Source organism: Jaculus jaculus, chromosome 13, assembly GCF_020740685.1.
Source record: "Jaculus jaculus isolate mJacJac1 chromosome 13, mJacJac1.mat.Y.cur, whole genome shotgun sequence".
NCBI lineage: Eukaryota > Metazoa > Chordata > Mammalia > Rodentia > Dipodidae > Jaculus > Jaculus jaculus.
The window spans coordinates 3,055,162-3,072,175 of NC_059114.1; the positions used below are offsets into that span (position 1 = coordinate 3,055,162).

General features: G+C 42.3%; 2 protein-coding genes across 2 annotated transcripts; both read right to left on the bottom strand.

Moving 5' to 3' along the window:
* Nucleotides 1–3,016: 3,016 nt before the first annotated feature.
* On the bottom strand, nt 3,017–4,843 carry LOC101609827 (vomeronasal type-1 receptor 4-like). Its single transcript, XM_045132825.1, has 2 exons — nt 3,952–4,843; nt 3,017–3,459 (listed from the first exon to the last, which is right to left on the bottom strand). Exons 1-2 carry the CDS (start codon nt 4,841–4,843, stop codon nt 3,017–3,019), a joined length of 1,335 nt encoding a protein of 444 aa, XP_044988760.1.
* Nucleotides 4,844–14,349: 9,506 nt separating this feature from the next.
* On the bottom strand, nt 14,350–15,288 carry LOC101610109 (putative vomeronasal receptor-like protein 4). The gene has a single exon (XM_004670882.2). It carries the CDS (start codon nt 15,286–15,288, stop codon nt 14,350–14,352), a length of 939 nt encoding a protein of 312 aa, XP_004670939.2.
* Nucleotides 15,289–17,014: the final 1,726 nt, after the last annotated feature.

A 17,014-nucleotide genomic window follows, 5' to 3' on the forward strand; every position in this document is an offset into this window, starting at 1 on the left:
GTTAGAATTGCTTCAGGGTGGTGCCAAGTTACTCTTAAAATTTATTTACAACTGCTTGTGTGGAGAAGCCACTATTTTCAGAAACCTCCGTGTAGTTGAACTGACAGTTACTGTTCTGAGCTTATGAGTTTCACCATTTAAAAAGGTTATCCAAGCAAAGTTATTTGATTATAAAAGGGATTGTTAGCACTGTCTATGTGATATCTAAATTTAAAAATGGTACCAGATGAAATGATAAGTGAGAATGATGCTTCTATATTATCCATTAAAATCTGTAATAGATAATTTAATTCTCTTGACTATAACACAGGAGAACAACTTCTCAAAAAATGAAATTCTGGGCTGGAGAGATGGCTTAGTCAGACACTTGCTTGTGTATCTTAAGGATGTAGGTTCAACTCCCCAGAACCCATGCAAACCAGATACACATGGTGGCACATGCATCTGATGTTTATTTGCAGTAGCTAGAGGCCCTGGCACGCCCATTCTCCTATCTCTCTTTCTCTCTCAAATAAATAAATAAATAAATAAATAAATAAATAAGTAAATAAATATTTTAAAAAATTGAATACTAAAACAAAATTACAGTGTGTTATTTCCTTAATCTTTAACTCAGATTTCACAACCTCATCTGCTGGATGCATGTGAGGCTAAAGGAGCTTTCCCTTCTCAAATATAAAGATTCTAGCATGGGGATCCAAGATGAATTCACTTCTGAGTGCAAAACATACCAACTGACTTATTTCTTTAAGAAGAAAACGTGGGCTGGTGAGATGGCTTAGCAGTTAAGGTGATTGCCTGTGAAGCCTAAGGAACCAGGATCGACTCCCCAGTACCCATGTAAGCCAGATGTACAAAGTGGCACATGCATCTGGAGGTTGTTTGCAGTGGCTGGAGGCCCTGGCGAGCCCATTCTCTTTCTCTCATCTGCCTTTCTAAGCATCTCTCTCTCAAATAAATAACTAAAATATTTAAAAAAGAAGAAAATTAATCTAGTCAATGGAGACATCCAGAAAATCTATATGATCACAATCCCTTTCACAAATAGGAGTTTTGAAGATGTACTACAAAGTTGACTCACATGTTAGGAGAATCAAAATACTTCCTTCTCACAGAAGTGTGTGTTAGACTGGAAGGAATGTGGTTCGGGGTAGAGAGTTTGCACATGGCCATCCACTTTTCCATCTTCTCAAGAGACGACAGTCTTGAAGAAAAGGGAACACTATCTTTGTTGACCCTCAGAGTGGTCATAAGGAAGATTGTCAGGAACAGGAAGTCAGTCTAGGGACAGCACAATGAATATAAAGCAGGCTGGAAACTTTCAGATGGGCATAAAATATTAGACTTCATTTTGCCATGGGTCACCTGGATTTTCTGTCTAGTTTCCATGTGGCCAAGGTTAAGGCAGTGTAAGCCTTTCTCTGTTGGTGATACAGTCACTGAAGCAAAGTGAGATGCAGAGAGAAACCCTGCCTCAAGTAAGGGGGATAGTTGAGGAAAGATCTACACACACACACACACACACACACACACACACACACACACAGTACTAGATTTAACTCCAGAGAAAGATCTGCCTATTGGAATCTTTAAAACACCCATGAGAGTATTTAGAGAAGACACAAATGGAATAACATTCATGTACTGAAGGATTTTATATTTGTATTCATATGCCCATGACATTCCAAACAAATACAGAATAAACACAAAATGCATTACAATTCCAGTGACTTTTGCAGACATTATGTAATTATAAAAACCAAAAGCAGACTTGTGAAGTAAACAGTTGAAAGTATCACTGTTGCTCATTTCAAAATACAGTGCCAAGATAATAGCAAGTAAGCAGTATGGTAATGATGTATAGACAAAGGGGACAGAATATGGCCAGAAATTAACTCAGCGTAAACAGATTTCTACAAGAAAACCAAAAATATACAATGGGAGAAAAAGATAGTCTCTTCAGTACATGGTGTTAGGAAAACTGGATTTTTAGGAAGGATTAATTTACAGGCCTCATCAGGAAGTGGGGGAACGGTGGGATGGTGGCTAAAGAATGTAAAACGGCAGTTATGTAGGGCGAGTAAGCCCAGAGAGCCTATGTACAGTGCAATGGCTGCAGACAGCCCTGCGCGGCACAGTGGACATCTGTCAAGGGAGATTTAAAGTGTTCTCATCCTGCCTAAAGCATTATAACTCTGTGCAGATGGCTATGTTAGCTAACACTATAAGGTCTCTATTGTGTATCAAAACCTCACTTACTGTGTTTATGAAGCCATTGAAAACAAGGTTAAGTATATACCACATATAATGCTGTTTGTTGTTGTCGTTTTGTTTTTCAAGGTAGGATCTCACTCTGCAGTTCCAGGCTGACCTGGAAGTCTCTGCGTAGTCTCAGGCTGGCCTAGAGCTAGCTCACAGCGACCCTCCAACCTCTGCCTACCGAGCCCTGGGATGGAAGGCGAGCGCCACCACGAGGGGCTAATGCTTTTATAGATGCAAAGAAACCAGAAGCAGTGGCTCAAGCTTGTAATGCCAGCACTGGGTAGGTTGAGGAAGGAAGCGGGAGTTCTAGGGCAGCACGCGGTCCACAGTGAGATGCTGTTTCAAAAACGAAGAGCATTGACTGTTTGGAATATACAAGTCAGCAAATTCTGCATAATTTCTCACTCTAACACAAATCTCACCCACAACGCCACCGATGCACGTTCACAAGATTTCACCCCCCGCCCCCTACCCCCCCCCCCCGGGGGGTAGGGTCTCACTCTAGCCCAGGCTGACTTGGAATTCACTGTGGAGTCTCAGGGTGGCCTCGATCTCACGGCGATCCTTCTACCTCTGCCCCGACCCCCCCCCCCCGCCCCGAGTGCTGGGATTAAAGGCGTGCGCCACCACGCCCGACTAAGACGGTTTTTAAACTCTACTTTAATTTCTCCTGGGGATATTCGGAATTTGAGACCCAGTTCGGGACGTCCCCGCCCAGCGCTCAGGCCCAGAGGCTCCGGGACCCCGCGCGCTCTCAGCCCGTCCCGCACGCTGCGCGGCCGAGGCGCGGGGAAGGCGGCGCCGCCTGTGTCTCCACCTCGGTCCTCGGGTTTCCCCCACGCGCGTCCGCGTCCGCGTCCGTGTCCAGCACCGGACGTTCCCCTGCTGACCTCGTGAGCAGTGGCCAGAAGTCACGAGATGGGGCTGCGGCGGCGGAGAGCGGGGCTGCCGGGCGGTGAGCCGAGGCCCTGAGCTCAGCCTCCCCGCGCGCTGCTCGCGGAGCCTGGAAGGGAGTCTCGTCCCCGCGCTCTTCGTCGGCACGGCCAGGTCCGCGCCGTGGTGCGAAGCGTGTGACCGCGGCGATGGTCACCGGCGTCCTCAGCGCTTCTGGATGCAGCGACGCCCACCGGGCGCGGATGGACTCTGCTGTGCCGCCTGCCTGCGGGGTCAGCTCCTCCGGGCCACGTCCGCGCTGCCCTGCGAGCCCCCTGCGTGAAGGACGACCCTGACCCTTCCTTCCTGAGTTGCTCTTACACCCTGGCTTTGGCAAAAATATAACTACAGATTTCTGGCAGCAGCATTGACTCCGTGTTTTCCCACTGCGTAAAGAAACCAAAAGCCACACGACGTGGCTAGCGGAATGAAGTTCAGTAAAGGCATTTCTTTTAGCCTCTCGGACACATAGAACCGTCTTAGACTGCCCAATACCAGAGCTCCTTTAAATAAAACCCCACTATTGCAGCCCTTAATTCGTTTTAATTTTCAGATCCAATGGAACATTATGACAATGCTTGCTATAGCAATACCTGCCTATAATAAAACAGGCAGGTGGATCGACAGCTTAGGCCAAACTCACTTACATATTAAAATGTGATGTTTTGTAAATCATTACAGCAAAGCACTTCTTCAAAACATTCTTCAGTTAAGGAGAACTGTTTGTCGAATACAACTTCAGCATGCAGTGAGCACAGGGGGATTTAGCCACATGGACATCTTTGCTGACCAGGACAAAGGGGCTGAGAACAGCATAACCAAATTGGATAAAAGGTTTAATCATTATGATTATGTGATCATATGCTACTATGGAACCCATGTAGAAGGAGAAAATGAAATCTATCCAGTAGAAGCAAAGGAAGCAGGTCATGAGAATGAGAGTGCTCCATGTGGCTCTGATTTCTGGGCTGGAATTGTTCACACACTTGTAGCTGTGAAGGTAGAGGACACGCTTGTGATGTTTATACAGATGCAGAGCCATGGACGCACTGCTCCAGCCCATGAGACCCTGGAAGATGACATCACGAAGAGCCATGAGACAGATGAAAAGCCACCTCACTATTAGCCTAGATGGTTGCATAAGACAAAACCCAACATACATGCCAACTCCAGATCTGTTCACACTACTGACTGCTGTGATATAGTACAGCAAGTTGGAGCTTATCAGAGAATTAATGATCCAAAAGGAAAGAAGATAGGGAAGAAACTGCCATGCCGTCTGTGGTCTGAGTTTTCTCCACCAGATGGTCCTGGGATTGATGGTGACAGCCTGGACCATGCTGAGGAGACAGGCGGTGCAGATGGAAAGGCCTCGAGCCATCCTTCCCAGAAAAAGCACAACTTTACAACCAGCATTGCCTAGAGAATTCTTGAAATAAGAAAGTGTGGTTGTACCACTAATAACTGTGTTACAAATAAGGAGTATGTTTGAAAATGCGAAGTGATTCAAGATAAGATCTATGGGTTTTCGGTCAGGGCCAATGAGAAAATTATATACATATCTCATATATATCAGGATATTTCCCACAATTCCAGGTACAGCAATAAAGATGCTGATTATTGTCTGGGTATGGTCAATCCAAATCATCTTCTGACTTTATTCGTAGAACTAGAATAAAAAATTGAAAAATGGAAGTGAGTTTATCTCCTTTTCTTCTAGTGAAAAGAACAAGTGCATAGACTCCAACCAAAGACACCAGTTGTTAGTTATGTGTTTTGTTTTTTAGGGACTTTTAAATCTAGTCAATTTCTCAACCCAAAGTGCCCCAGTCTTTATGTCAATAATTCCTGAAATCATATACAGATGTGGGGCAGCGTTATAAACGGTCTTATATTTTTCTATTTATTTTCCCTCCATGCTCCATGTTAGAGTGAAAATGAGCTTTTATAGGAGAAATCTATTCATCTGTTTTATCTCTTAAAAACACATCTAACTTTCCATGTCTGTCTGAACATTGTTGTCACAATTTAGCATCCTTTCCAAAGCAACTTATTTCTGACTATTTTAAACTCCTCCAAACACATGTAACATTGGCACTCTCCTTGCTACAGGAATATACCTAACAAATCCAGAGTGACATTTCCTCAACCACCACCCTTTGTAGCTACCAGGTAGCCATCATACAGAAATAAACTTAGGCTTTGGTCAGGTACACATTCTCGGAACTCACCAGTATTGTCTGTTTATCTGCTTCCTGGACAGAGAGACGGTTTTAGTGTCTAAACAACCAAGCACAACACCTGGTATTACATGGTTAAAAATCGTTAAAGAAGAAGTTCTACATGAGGCCCTGAGCTTTAAAATGGTATGCTTATCACGGAGAAGCTCTGACAAGCCAATTTGGAGAAATATCTATGTTGGTGTTTGTTGTTGTGCTTGCCAAAGCTTAATGACAAGGACAAGTCAGTCCACCTTGGGTGACACAGTCAGTGGGCTCTTCACTCTGTCCCCACCTGTACCAAGAGAAGAATGCCCAGCCTTCTGCCAATCCAGTGAATCACATTGACTGCACATTAAGAAATTTATAAATTGTGGTGGATTTGCGTTTGCACTGTTTCTGTATTGATATGCTTATGATGAGGAAGTGTTTATGTTCACCCCTCTGTTCTTGAAACAACAATAACAGAATTTGTAATGAGGACATTTTCATTGCTTTTCTTTTTTAAAGATATATTTATTTATTTGCAAGCAGAGAGAGAGAGAGAGATAGAAGAGAGACCGAGAGAGAACGGGCACACCAGAGTCTCCAGCCACTGCAAACAAATTTCAGACACATGCACCCCTTGTGCATCTGGCTTACGTGGGTCCTTGGGAATTGAACCTAGGTCCTCTGGCTTTGCAGGCAGATGCCTTAACCACTAAACCATATCTACAGTCCTTCATTGCTTTTCTAATCAGTGCCATAGCGAGGTTGGGTAAAACATGAATATATGTCTACTCTAGGGCTGGCTGTTGTAAAAAGAAATTTATGTGGGGGCTGGAGAGATGGCTCAGTGGTAAAGGCACTTGCCTAAACAGCCTAACGACCCAGGCTTGATTCCCCAGTACCCACATAAATCCAGATACACAGAGACACATGCATCTAGAGTTTGTTTGTAGCAGCCAAAGGTCCTGGTGCACCCATCTTCTTTCTCTTTCCTCTCTACTTGAAAATAAATAGATAAGAAAGAGACAATTGTGTGTTTATTTTAAGAAGCTTCCTCAAGCTTCTTCCTTGCAACAGTTAAGAAATCCCAGGGCCATAGCAATAGCTTAGTGGTTAAGGCATTTGCCTGTAAAACCAAAGGACCTTGGTTTGATTACCCAGGAATCACATAAGCCAGATGCACAAAGTGGTGCAAATGTCTGGAGTTTGTTTACAGCAGCTGAAGTTCCTGGCATGACTATTCTCTCTCTCTTTCTTTGTGTCTGCCTCTTTCTTTCTCTCTGTCTCTCAAATAAGTAAAATAAATTCCAGAGTGCAGCCTTTGTGATTCTGGTGAATTCAGCATTATTTTATTTTATGTTTTTAGAAAATGGTGGTGAAAGCTGATGGAGCAAACAAGTTCCAGGTGCTGGAGAGATCACTAAATATGAGAAAGAAAAAATCCATGACTGACAAACAAGTCATTTCCCTCAGTCATTCTGTATGTCAAATCCTGAATGCATGACTTTAAGCATATTACTAGGAGTCTCAAAGAACCAGTAACCTAGGGGTGGTGAGGGCACCGAGAGCAGCGGCATGCATGCTTCGGGACGTGCTCAGCGTGCATTAAATCAACATGCTCTTACACCATCCCTAGAGGCAGTGTGTGTTCTCAAGTTAGTTTTCTCTACAACTTTCAGTAATCATTCTCTATGCTATACTTTGGGTCTAGGAAAGGGAAACACGCAAGAATTGAATGAAAACATTAATAAAGAATGAAACCAGAGTTACTTCCTGAGAAGGCTGATGCTCACCAGATATGAGATACAGTTTAAATAAAATGTTCATTGCTGTGAGAGGAAAACCAGTCAGAGCTGTGGAGAAACTGCAGAGAATCAGCGCTTCCTCAAACACAGGTGAAATGCCACCCTGTGCCGCCTACCCCTCCCTGGCCTGTGGCATGGGCAGCTCTGGCACGGGGCACACACTGCAGCACGCAGGCTCCCTCATGACAGCGCGACAGAATTCTGAATGGCCGTTCGAAGAGGATGGACCCTATTCTCCTTGCTCTGACTACCTTCCTTTTCCACAGTGAGAAGTAACCCAAGCCCTTCTTCACCACCATATGCCCCTGACCTGCCCTGCTTCACAGCATCCCTACCCAGGTCACAGGCGGGGGCTTCTACCACGTCAGGAACACTCACCTGTGCCGTCTGTGCCGTGCTCAGTGTGGGCGCTCTGACAGCTCACAGCCAGACCCTCCTTATCACTCCTGGGGTCCCAGTGTTCACTTTGTCAAGATGTCACCGTGGGAGTTGTGACTTCACCAGGGGAGAAGGGCTCCTTCTGCATATCTTTATCCCAAAGGCCAGCTCTGCAATGTCCCTGGTGTCCTGACATTTCCAGTACCCAGAAACTTTCTGATCCTAATCACAGTGCTAGTGTGGACATGAGGAGGAGGGCTGTGATGACAACAGTGTCCCGAGGGTCCTGGCTTCCTGCCCTTTGTTCCAGGCTTGCCCCTCCCCTCCTTTCATAAACAAAGCCAGAAACCAATGTGAAAGGAACATTGGAAAATTCAGAGTGATCACTTTCTCAACATTTCAAAGTATTATAACATTGGTAGCTGGGTGTTGTGGCTCATGCCTTTAATCCCAGCACTTAGGAGGCAAAAATTGGAGGACTCCTTTGAGTTCAAGGCCAGCCTCAGACTACATAGTGAATTCCAGGTCAGTCTGGGCTATAATGAAACCCTGCCTAGAAAAACCAAGAATAGTAATAAAATAATAATAACTATTGATAAAAGGTCACCAGGTGCTAGAATCAGTGGCTGGTCTTCAGTTGTGATGTCCAGCACTTAGCAGCAGGGGAACTTCCTGGAAGTTACTATCTCAATCCACTGCTGATTTTATGTAAAGAGTCAAGTTGTACACCTTACAAAAAATTTTTTTTTTTTAATATTTGTTTTTTTGAGGTAAGGTCTCACTCTAGTCCAGGCTGACCTGGAATTCACTATGTAGCCTCAAGGTGGCCTCAAACTCATGACAATTCTAACTACCTCTGCCTTCCAAGTGCTGGGATTAAAGGTGTGCACCACCATGCCTACCTTAAAAACTTTTTTTTGACAATGACCATCGATACAGATAATATACCATGATCATAATCCCTTCTCTTGACTCTTCCTTTCCCCATTTTAAACCTCCATCCATTGAATACCTTCTTTTCAAGTAGCTTCTCTTCTATTTTGATGTCATCATTTTGATGTCATGCCTCCTGTTATGCATGTCTTCTGTAGGGAGTGTCAGCTACTGTGAGGTCATGAGTACCACAGCCACTTTAGGTCTAGAAGACAGTGTTACAAAACAGACTTCCTCTCCTTTGGTTCTTACATTTGAGGAGTTCTGTATCTTTTTTTTTTTTCTTCCTTTCCTGTTACTGTGTTTTCACTGTTCACTGTCAAATGATGTTTTTGATTTCTGGAAGCTCAGATTCATCAGTTACTATACAGACCCAGAGGGCAGAAATAGTGCATAATCAACTGTGATGACCACACATCAGTGTTGGATTCCCAATTCCATTTTAAAAATAACATTTGGGGATGGAGAGATGGCTCAGTAGTTAAGGCGCTTGCCTGAGAAGCCAAAGAACCCAGCTTCAATTCACCAGGACCCATGTAAGTCAGATGCACATGTTGGCACATACATCTGGAATTCATTTGCAGTGGCTAGAGGCCCTGGCACACCCATTCTCTCTCTCTCTCATAAATAAATAAATAAAATTTTAAAAAAATTTACAAAAACAACATACTTGCCCCTCAACTGTCTATTAGTTAACAGAGGAGGTCCAAGGTGAAAGCTGTTGGCTGTACCTTCACCATAAGCACCTGTAAAGACCTGTTCTCATGATGTTGTCTCATCTCTGATATTCCCTCTCCTCTTACCAGTGTGAAGAAAAACTGTTGGAATGTCAGGATCTGAGACCCAGTTCCCATGACACCATTTTCCTGTCCACAAGCAAATCTGTTCTCTTGTCTGCTGAGTTGGATAAGTGGGAACGAGAGGCTGAGGGAGCATAAGAGGACTCCTAAACTTGTCCAGAGACCCCACCAAGTTTGCAGAGCCTGGAAGTGTTGGCTTACAGTGTCCACAACACTGTGACCCAGGCCTCCCTTCTGCTGCATCCTGTGTTGCCCTGATGACTTAGTATAAAGCAGGGGCTATCAGATGCTCCTGAGGGGACACACTCCTGTTGTTCTTGTCATGTTTACTCAGTTCTGATGAGTTCCTCAGTACCTCAGTAGGGCACTGGATCTTGATGTGTGTGTGTTTGTGTGTGTGTGTGTGTGTGTGTGTGTAGATGTCAGAACTACCTTGAGTACTGTGTTCACAGCTCTTATATAGACCAAAAGAAAATCTAAGCATTAGAGATTTCATAACACAGATAACGCCTTCTAACTTTCTGCACCAGGCATGTGAGATGATGAAGACACATTTAGCAGTGAACCACAATGCAGTGACGAGTCACTCTGGTCACTTGCTCTGACTTACCTCTAAATTCCTTGGTTTGTGTGCCTGGATGACAGCATAGGCACAATGAGCTAGAGTTTAATCCAAAGCACCCATTGTGCATGTACCACTTGTATAGCAACTGAGAAGGAAAATACAATCTTTGTTTCTATAAGAAAGATAAATCCAACCACCATTTTTTTCCTTGACTGCTTTTGATGTCAAATCATTGCCCAGTTTGATTTCATAAACTTTCTTTTTCTAGGATTTAAAACTTTTGTAATTTTACTCCTTACACACTTGTCTTACATCCATTTTGAGTTAAAATTTAATCACATAGGATCTTTAAGGTTTTATATGTACAAAACACTATAGTTTTAAAGGATAGATACAATTCCCTTTTGCTTTCTTATTTAGATGGTTTACTCATTTTAGTACCAGGTATAGTTAACTACTTTGATGAGCAGACAGTGGTAGCTTGTTGTTCATCTTATAGGAAAATAGTTTTGACCTTTATTTAAAAAGTATTTTATTTAAAGGCAGGCGTGGTGGTGTGCACCATTAATCCCAGCACACAGGAGGCAGAGGTAGGAGGATCGCCGTGAGTTTGAGGCCACCCTGAGAATACATAGTGAATTCCAGGTCAGCCTGGGCTAGCTAGAGTGAGACCCTGCCTCAAAAAACCTATACACACACACACACACACACACACACACACACATACATATTTGAGACACAGTAGGAGAGAGACAGGAAGAGGCAAATATAAATAGAGATAATGGGAATGCCAGGGTCTCTAGTAATTGCAAATAAACTCCAGATGCATGCACCACCTTGTGCAGCTGGCTTATGTGGTACTGGGAAATTGAATATGGGTCCATAGGCTTTGCAGGCAAGTGCCTTAACCACCAATCCATCTCTCCACTGCAATTTCCAAGATTTTGCTAAAATGTTTCAGAAATGGACTAAATTTAGGAGGTATGTTTATTAGATTACTCTATTATAATGTCACTTTTACTACTTCTATTTATTAGAGAAATAATTCTCCTTGAGTTAATCACAAACATATCATACAATAAAGTAAATTATCTACATATCAAGTGCCTCTCAGGTTGACAGAATTCTTTGGATAATTCATATAAAACATCCACATGATAACTGGAAGCATGCTAATTGAAGTGATTTCTTGCTCAAGGTTTTAATATCCTCAATAATTATTGTCATCCACAAGTAATTTGTGAAGTAGAGTAACCACCAGGGGTAGCATTGACACCTTTTATTATGCCTATCTTTCAATAAATAATTTTACTGTCATTCCCACTGTTCCAAGCATGTATGTAGGGGGAAAAGAAAACACACACACACACACACACATCTAAAACAACAAAAAAAGTTCATGTGTCATTGGGTTAGAAGCTAAGTATAAAATAAAAATCTACTAGCAGTGGCTTGTATAAATAGGTGGCTGAGTAAATGAATACATGGTGAAGAAGGGACATATTTTCATTACAGAATGAATACTCTGAATGACTTCTGTAGATACTCTCCTCTCCAGAAAGTGGGTTTTTGTTGTTCTCCCCTTAAGTAAGAATTGATTTGAGTGGCTTATTGCAAAGATCATAAAAAGGATAAAGTATAGTAACTTCATGTAAAGCAGAAACTTGACAAGTAATCAAGTTTAAAGTCACCAACAATGACATTTTAATAGCACTCAATCAATATGAACCTTCCACTCGGCACTACTGAGCTTACCCTGAATATGTCATAAAGTCGTATGTCTACATACCATGTTGGGGACTAATATTATAATTTGTACTCTTAAAAATGGTGTGTGTGTGTGTGTGTGTGTGTGTGTGTGTGTGTGTGTGATGGAGTTCATGTCTGAGGATAACCTTGTAGTGTCTGTCCTCTCTTGTCACCCTGATCGAAATAGGGTCTCCCTTGTTATTTTGATTTTGCCCCACCAACTGGTCTGAGCAGCATGCAATCCTGAGCCAGCATCTCTCCATGGCAGCTGTGCCAGAGTCCTAGCATATCCAAATCACCTTTGGCTCTCCACTGCAAACCACAGTTCATCATCACAGCTCCACACGCTTGCCTTAGCTGGCCTCTGATGCAGGCATTTCAACCCTCTTTTCCATGTTGCACATCAGCACAGGCTTCCAGAAGCAGTTCCCCTTCATGCAACGGCTGTACTTGGCCTCCACAGAGAAACTTCAACCCTGCTGTACTTTTCCCAGGAGCCATTTCCAAAAATCAAAATGTGTTGCATTTCATGACCTGCTTCCTTGCATTTTTTTCATGCTTCTAAAATCAGTATCAGGTACATGGCAAAGCATATTTGTGAATCCAGAGGGAAATAAACCTTGGCAGGTTTATTTCTTTATAAGTCTTTCTTCAAGTATCCTTCTTGCAAAAGAATTTGTGTTTTGTGTTCCTTTTTTGTTTTTGTAAAAAAGTATTTTATTTATTTATTTCACAGAGAAAGATGGAGGGAGAGAGAATGGGCATGCCAGGGCCTCCAACCACTACAAACAAACTCCAGATGCATGCTCCCCCCTTGTGCATTTGTCCAACATGGGTCCTGGGGAATCAAACCTGGTTTTTTTTGCAGGCCAACACCTTAACTGCTAAGCCATCCCTCCAGCTCATTGAGTTCCTTTTCTTTAAAATATAGTTTATTTATTTATTTATTTGAGAGAGAGAGAGAAAGAGGCAGGGGCAGGGGGACAGATAGAGATAGAGATAGATAGATAGAGAGAGAGAGAGAGGGTGAATATGGGTGTATGGGTGTGCCAGGGTCTCCAGCCACTGCAAATGAACTCCAGAAGCATGTGCCCCCTTGTGCATCTCTGTGAGTCCTGGAGAATTGAACTGAGATACTTTGGCTTTGCAGGCCAACACCTTAGCCATTGAGCCTTCTCTCCAGCCCAAGAATTTGTATTCTTACTCATATGAGGCTTTCTTGGGAGGATTTCACCTTCTACCATAATTTCTATTATTTAAATACAAAACAGTTGGCCTAGCCTTAAAGGTGGCAACTAACTTAATTGTAGCATCAGTAACATAAAACCAGTTTCTGTGCCAGTAACTTCAAATTTGCTTTCATTTGTTTTTCATTTTTTTGAGGTAGGGCCTCACTCTAGCCCAGGATAATGTGGAGTTCACTATGTAGTCTCAGGCTGGCCTTGAACTTACAGCAATCCTCCTATCTCTGCTTCCCAAGTTCTGGCATTAAAGGTGTGTATCACCACACCCAGTCTGCTTGAATTTTTCCTGTGATAAACCATATATCTTTCATATCTTTCTGTTCTATACCTTTTGCCACCATACTGGTACGTTGATTTTAAATTTCAGCTATATTAAATATATTCTATATTCTGAATATAGGCAGAAGAACACAGCTAATCTTTACTCAAGTAGCCAACCTTTACTCAAGCCTTGTACCAACAAAATTCCCTCTTTTCTCTTTGAAATTTAACAAGCCAAACCTTCACAGTCCACACTTCTCTCTGCATTTAGCAGTTTCACAGTCTCACCAGAATAGCCCATCAAATGCTACTTATAACCCTAGAAGTCTTTTCTAGTCCAAAGTACCACATCTTTCCACATTCTTCATGCCATAAACTCCTAAAAAACCTAAACCCACATGGTCAGATTCATCTCAACAATATCCCCATTTCTTGGTACCAGTTTTCCTATTGCAGTTACTTTCTCATTACTGGGACAAACACCTTACCAGAGGCAGCTTATGGGAGGAAAGAGTTTATTTCAGGCTTGCAGAATTCAGAGAAAACACTGTTAATGGAGAAAGAAGCATAGCAGAGAAAGAAAAACCAATAGCAGCAAGCACTGACAGCCAGAGCCTCACCATCAGGCTCAGGTGTGTAAGGGAGAGACCTGATGAGTTGGTGGGTTCTAGAGTATTATTCAGAAAAAGCTAACCCATGCATATGCTAAGCCGAGAAAGAACCAGGAAGCTACTGCTTAGGGCTTTCAGCCATCTTGGGTAAGGCTGGATCACTTGTGAGTTTGAGTCCTGCCACGGCAGGAAAGGTGGCAGCGTGTTTCTGTGGGTCAGTCCCTAGCTAACTACCTACTAGAAAAGAGCTATCTTACTCCAAATCTGTGTCAAGATGGATGGTCTAGTGGATCACAATAGTACCTTACCCTTTCAACTTGTTAAAAGCACTAAACTACTCTTACATTGCCTACTACCAGACTTATTTTGTAAAGTAAATCCACTATTGTAAACCCAGTTAAAATTTCTGATATATTAGGATATTAGGTCAGGAGTGGTGTAGTTGCTCCTTCCTATAATCACAGAGGCAAGAGGTTAACAGCACTTGGACCAACTCATATTCATATATATATATATATATATATATATATATATATATATATATATATATATCTTTAAAATTATGAAAGAATAAGAAATTCTTAATATATATGCTTTCAGTTCATGGAGATATGAATTTAGAACATGATTTTTGCACTTGGTGCACACTACAGTATTTGGCAACATGGACATCTCTGCTGATCAGTACAAAGGGGCTGAGAACAGCATAACCAAGTTCTAAAAAACTTTTAGTAATTGAGATGATGGAACCATGTGCCACTATGAAACCTATGTAGAAGGAAAAAATAAAATCTACCCAATAGAAGAAAAGGAAGCAGGTCATCAGAATGAGAGTGCTCTGTGTGGCTCTGATTTCTGGGCTGGAATTATTTACACACTTGGAACTGTGAAGGTAGGAGACTTGCTTGTGATGTTTATACAGATGCAGAGCCATGGACGCACTGCTCCAGCCCATGAGACTCTGGAAGATGACATCACGGAGAGCCATGAGGGAGAGGAAAAGCCACCTCACTATTAGCCTAGATGGTTGCATATAGCAGTACCCACCATACATGCCAACTCCAGATCTGTTCACAGTACTGACTGCTGTGACATAGCACAACATGTTGGAGCTTATCAGAGAATTGAAGAGCCAAAAGAGGAGGAGATAGAGAAGAACATGCCATGTAGTCTGTGGTTTGAGTTTTCTCCACAGGGTCATCCTTGGATTTATGGTGACAGCCTGGACCATGCTGAGGAGAGAGGTGGTGCAGATGGAGAGTCCTCGAGCCATTCTTCCAAGATAAACCACAATTTTACAACCAACATCACTAAGGAAACTCCTGAAATAAAAAGCTGTGGCTGTATCTTTGATTTCAATGCTAAAAATAATTGTCATATTTGAAAATGCCAAGTGAATAAGGATAAGGTCTATGGGTTTTTTCTCAGTCCCAGTGACAAAAGTATATACATGTCTCACAAGTATTAGGATATTCCCCATAATTCCTAATCCATTAAGAGAAAGGAAGATTAATGTCCAGATAAGGTTTTGCCAAATCATCTTCTGACTTCCTGCATAAAGCTAGGAGAAAACGTGTGGGAAACACAAGTAAAATTCTCTGTTTATTCTAATGATAGGAATGGGTTACAAAATATGTCAGTGTACATGGTTGGTTAATAGCAGACACCTGATCATATTCTTTGGTTTTCTTCTTCTCAACTTGCTTCCACTGTCACCTCACACATGGATCCAACACACCTTGGACACAGATCCTCTGCACGCACATCTACCTGCCTTCCCAGGAGAGCCTACTTTGCACCCCTCACACCTGAAATCCATTTGCCTATTCGCTTCCCAGACAAAGGCTACACATGTGGCATCACTTAGTGATCCTCAGTGTCATCTGGAGCTATATCTTCCCTTCACTCCTCACACCTAATACACGGTGTCTCATGAACTGGAATGTCACCCCAGTCCTCCTTCCTTCCGCATATGCAGCCATCGTTGTCGTGACCAAATGTGTAGTAGTCTCGGGGCATAATTTCATGGCATAACTCTTCTCCCCGTGTCTTTTGTCCATAAGTGACACAGAGGATAGTGACATAGGGGAGTAGAAAAGACCTTGCCCCTGTCCTGAAGGTGACACTGACTCTCTGGTAAGATTTGTGCTCCAGTCTTTTACAGGGGTGCAGTGTCACATTAAGCCTCATTGCTTTCTTCCTCCCAAGGTTCTTCTCAGTTTCTCCACCAGCAAAACCCCAGGAAAGGAGTTCCCTGCTCAGAGTCTGCTCTTACACACTCCAACCAAAGACGTCTTGCCAGTTTCATGTTTTGTCTTTGAAGGATTGTTAATGTAGTTATTTTCTCACTCAAAAATTCTCAGCCTGTGAATCAACATTCCCTTATATCTCTCACTGTGTTATGTGGCCACTTTATAGATGCCATCCTTTTTTAAAATTCCCTTTTCTTCTCCTATGTTATAATCAATATAATCTTTTGAAGTAAAAATACATTTCATTAGTTTACTTGTTACAAATATTTACTGCTACATGTCAGACTGACTTTTCTATTTTTCTCCACAGCTTGTCATCTTACCTAAATTGAACTTATTTCTGATTACTTTCCCCTTCCCACAAATACATATAACATTGGCACTTACCTTGTCACAGGAATATACACAATATCCCAGGCTGATCTTTGTTCAGCCGCCTCCCATCTTAGCTACCAGTTGCTCCTCATCACAAAACAACTCACAGGTTAGTCCTGTACATTTTCCCCGATTTCAACAGCGTTGTCTGAGATCTGCTGCCTTCCTGCACAGGACATCTGTGAGAACATCTGAGAGACACTGATTTAGTATCTTCCATCTAAGATATGTAGCACAAAGACTGCTATTACAGGGTCAAAAATATTTATGAACAATTATTAAATGAGGCTCTAGGTTTTCAAAGTGCACATGGATCACAGAGATGTAACGACAAGCTAACTTGGAGACAGGTTTGTCTTGGTCTGTTTTCTTCTGATTGTTAAAACTGAATGGCATGGGGAAGTCCATTCACTTTGGGTGACACAACACAGCCGTGTATTTAATGAATCCTCATGTGTTTGCTAAGAATTTTTCAAGCTTCCACCAATCCAGTGAATGATATCCACTATACTTTAAGAGATTTATATACTGTGGCTAATTTTAATTGGCAATGTCCCTGTACTGATCTTCTTATGATTAGATAAATATGTTAGATGTACCACTCTGTTCCCTGACACATCAATAACAGAATTTGGAATA

Coding starts and splice junctions, on each gene's coding strand:
- LOC101609827 (XM_045132825.1), bottom strand. CDS start 4,843: ATGATTTGGATTGACCATACCCAGACAATAATCAGCATCTTTATTGCT. Junction 3,460..3,951: donor CCATGTGGCTAAATCCCCCT/GTGCTCACTGCA, acceptor GGGGGCTCGCAG/GGCAGCGCGGACGTGGCCCG.
- LOC101610109 (XM_004670882.2), bottom strand. CDS start 15,288: ATGATTTGGCAAAACCTTATCTGGACATTAATCTTCCTTTCTCTTAAT.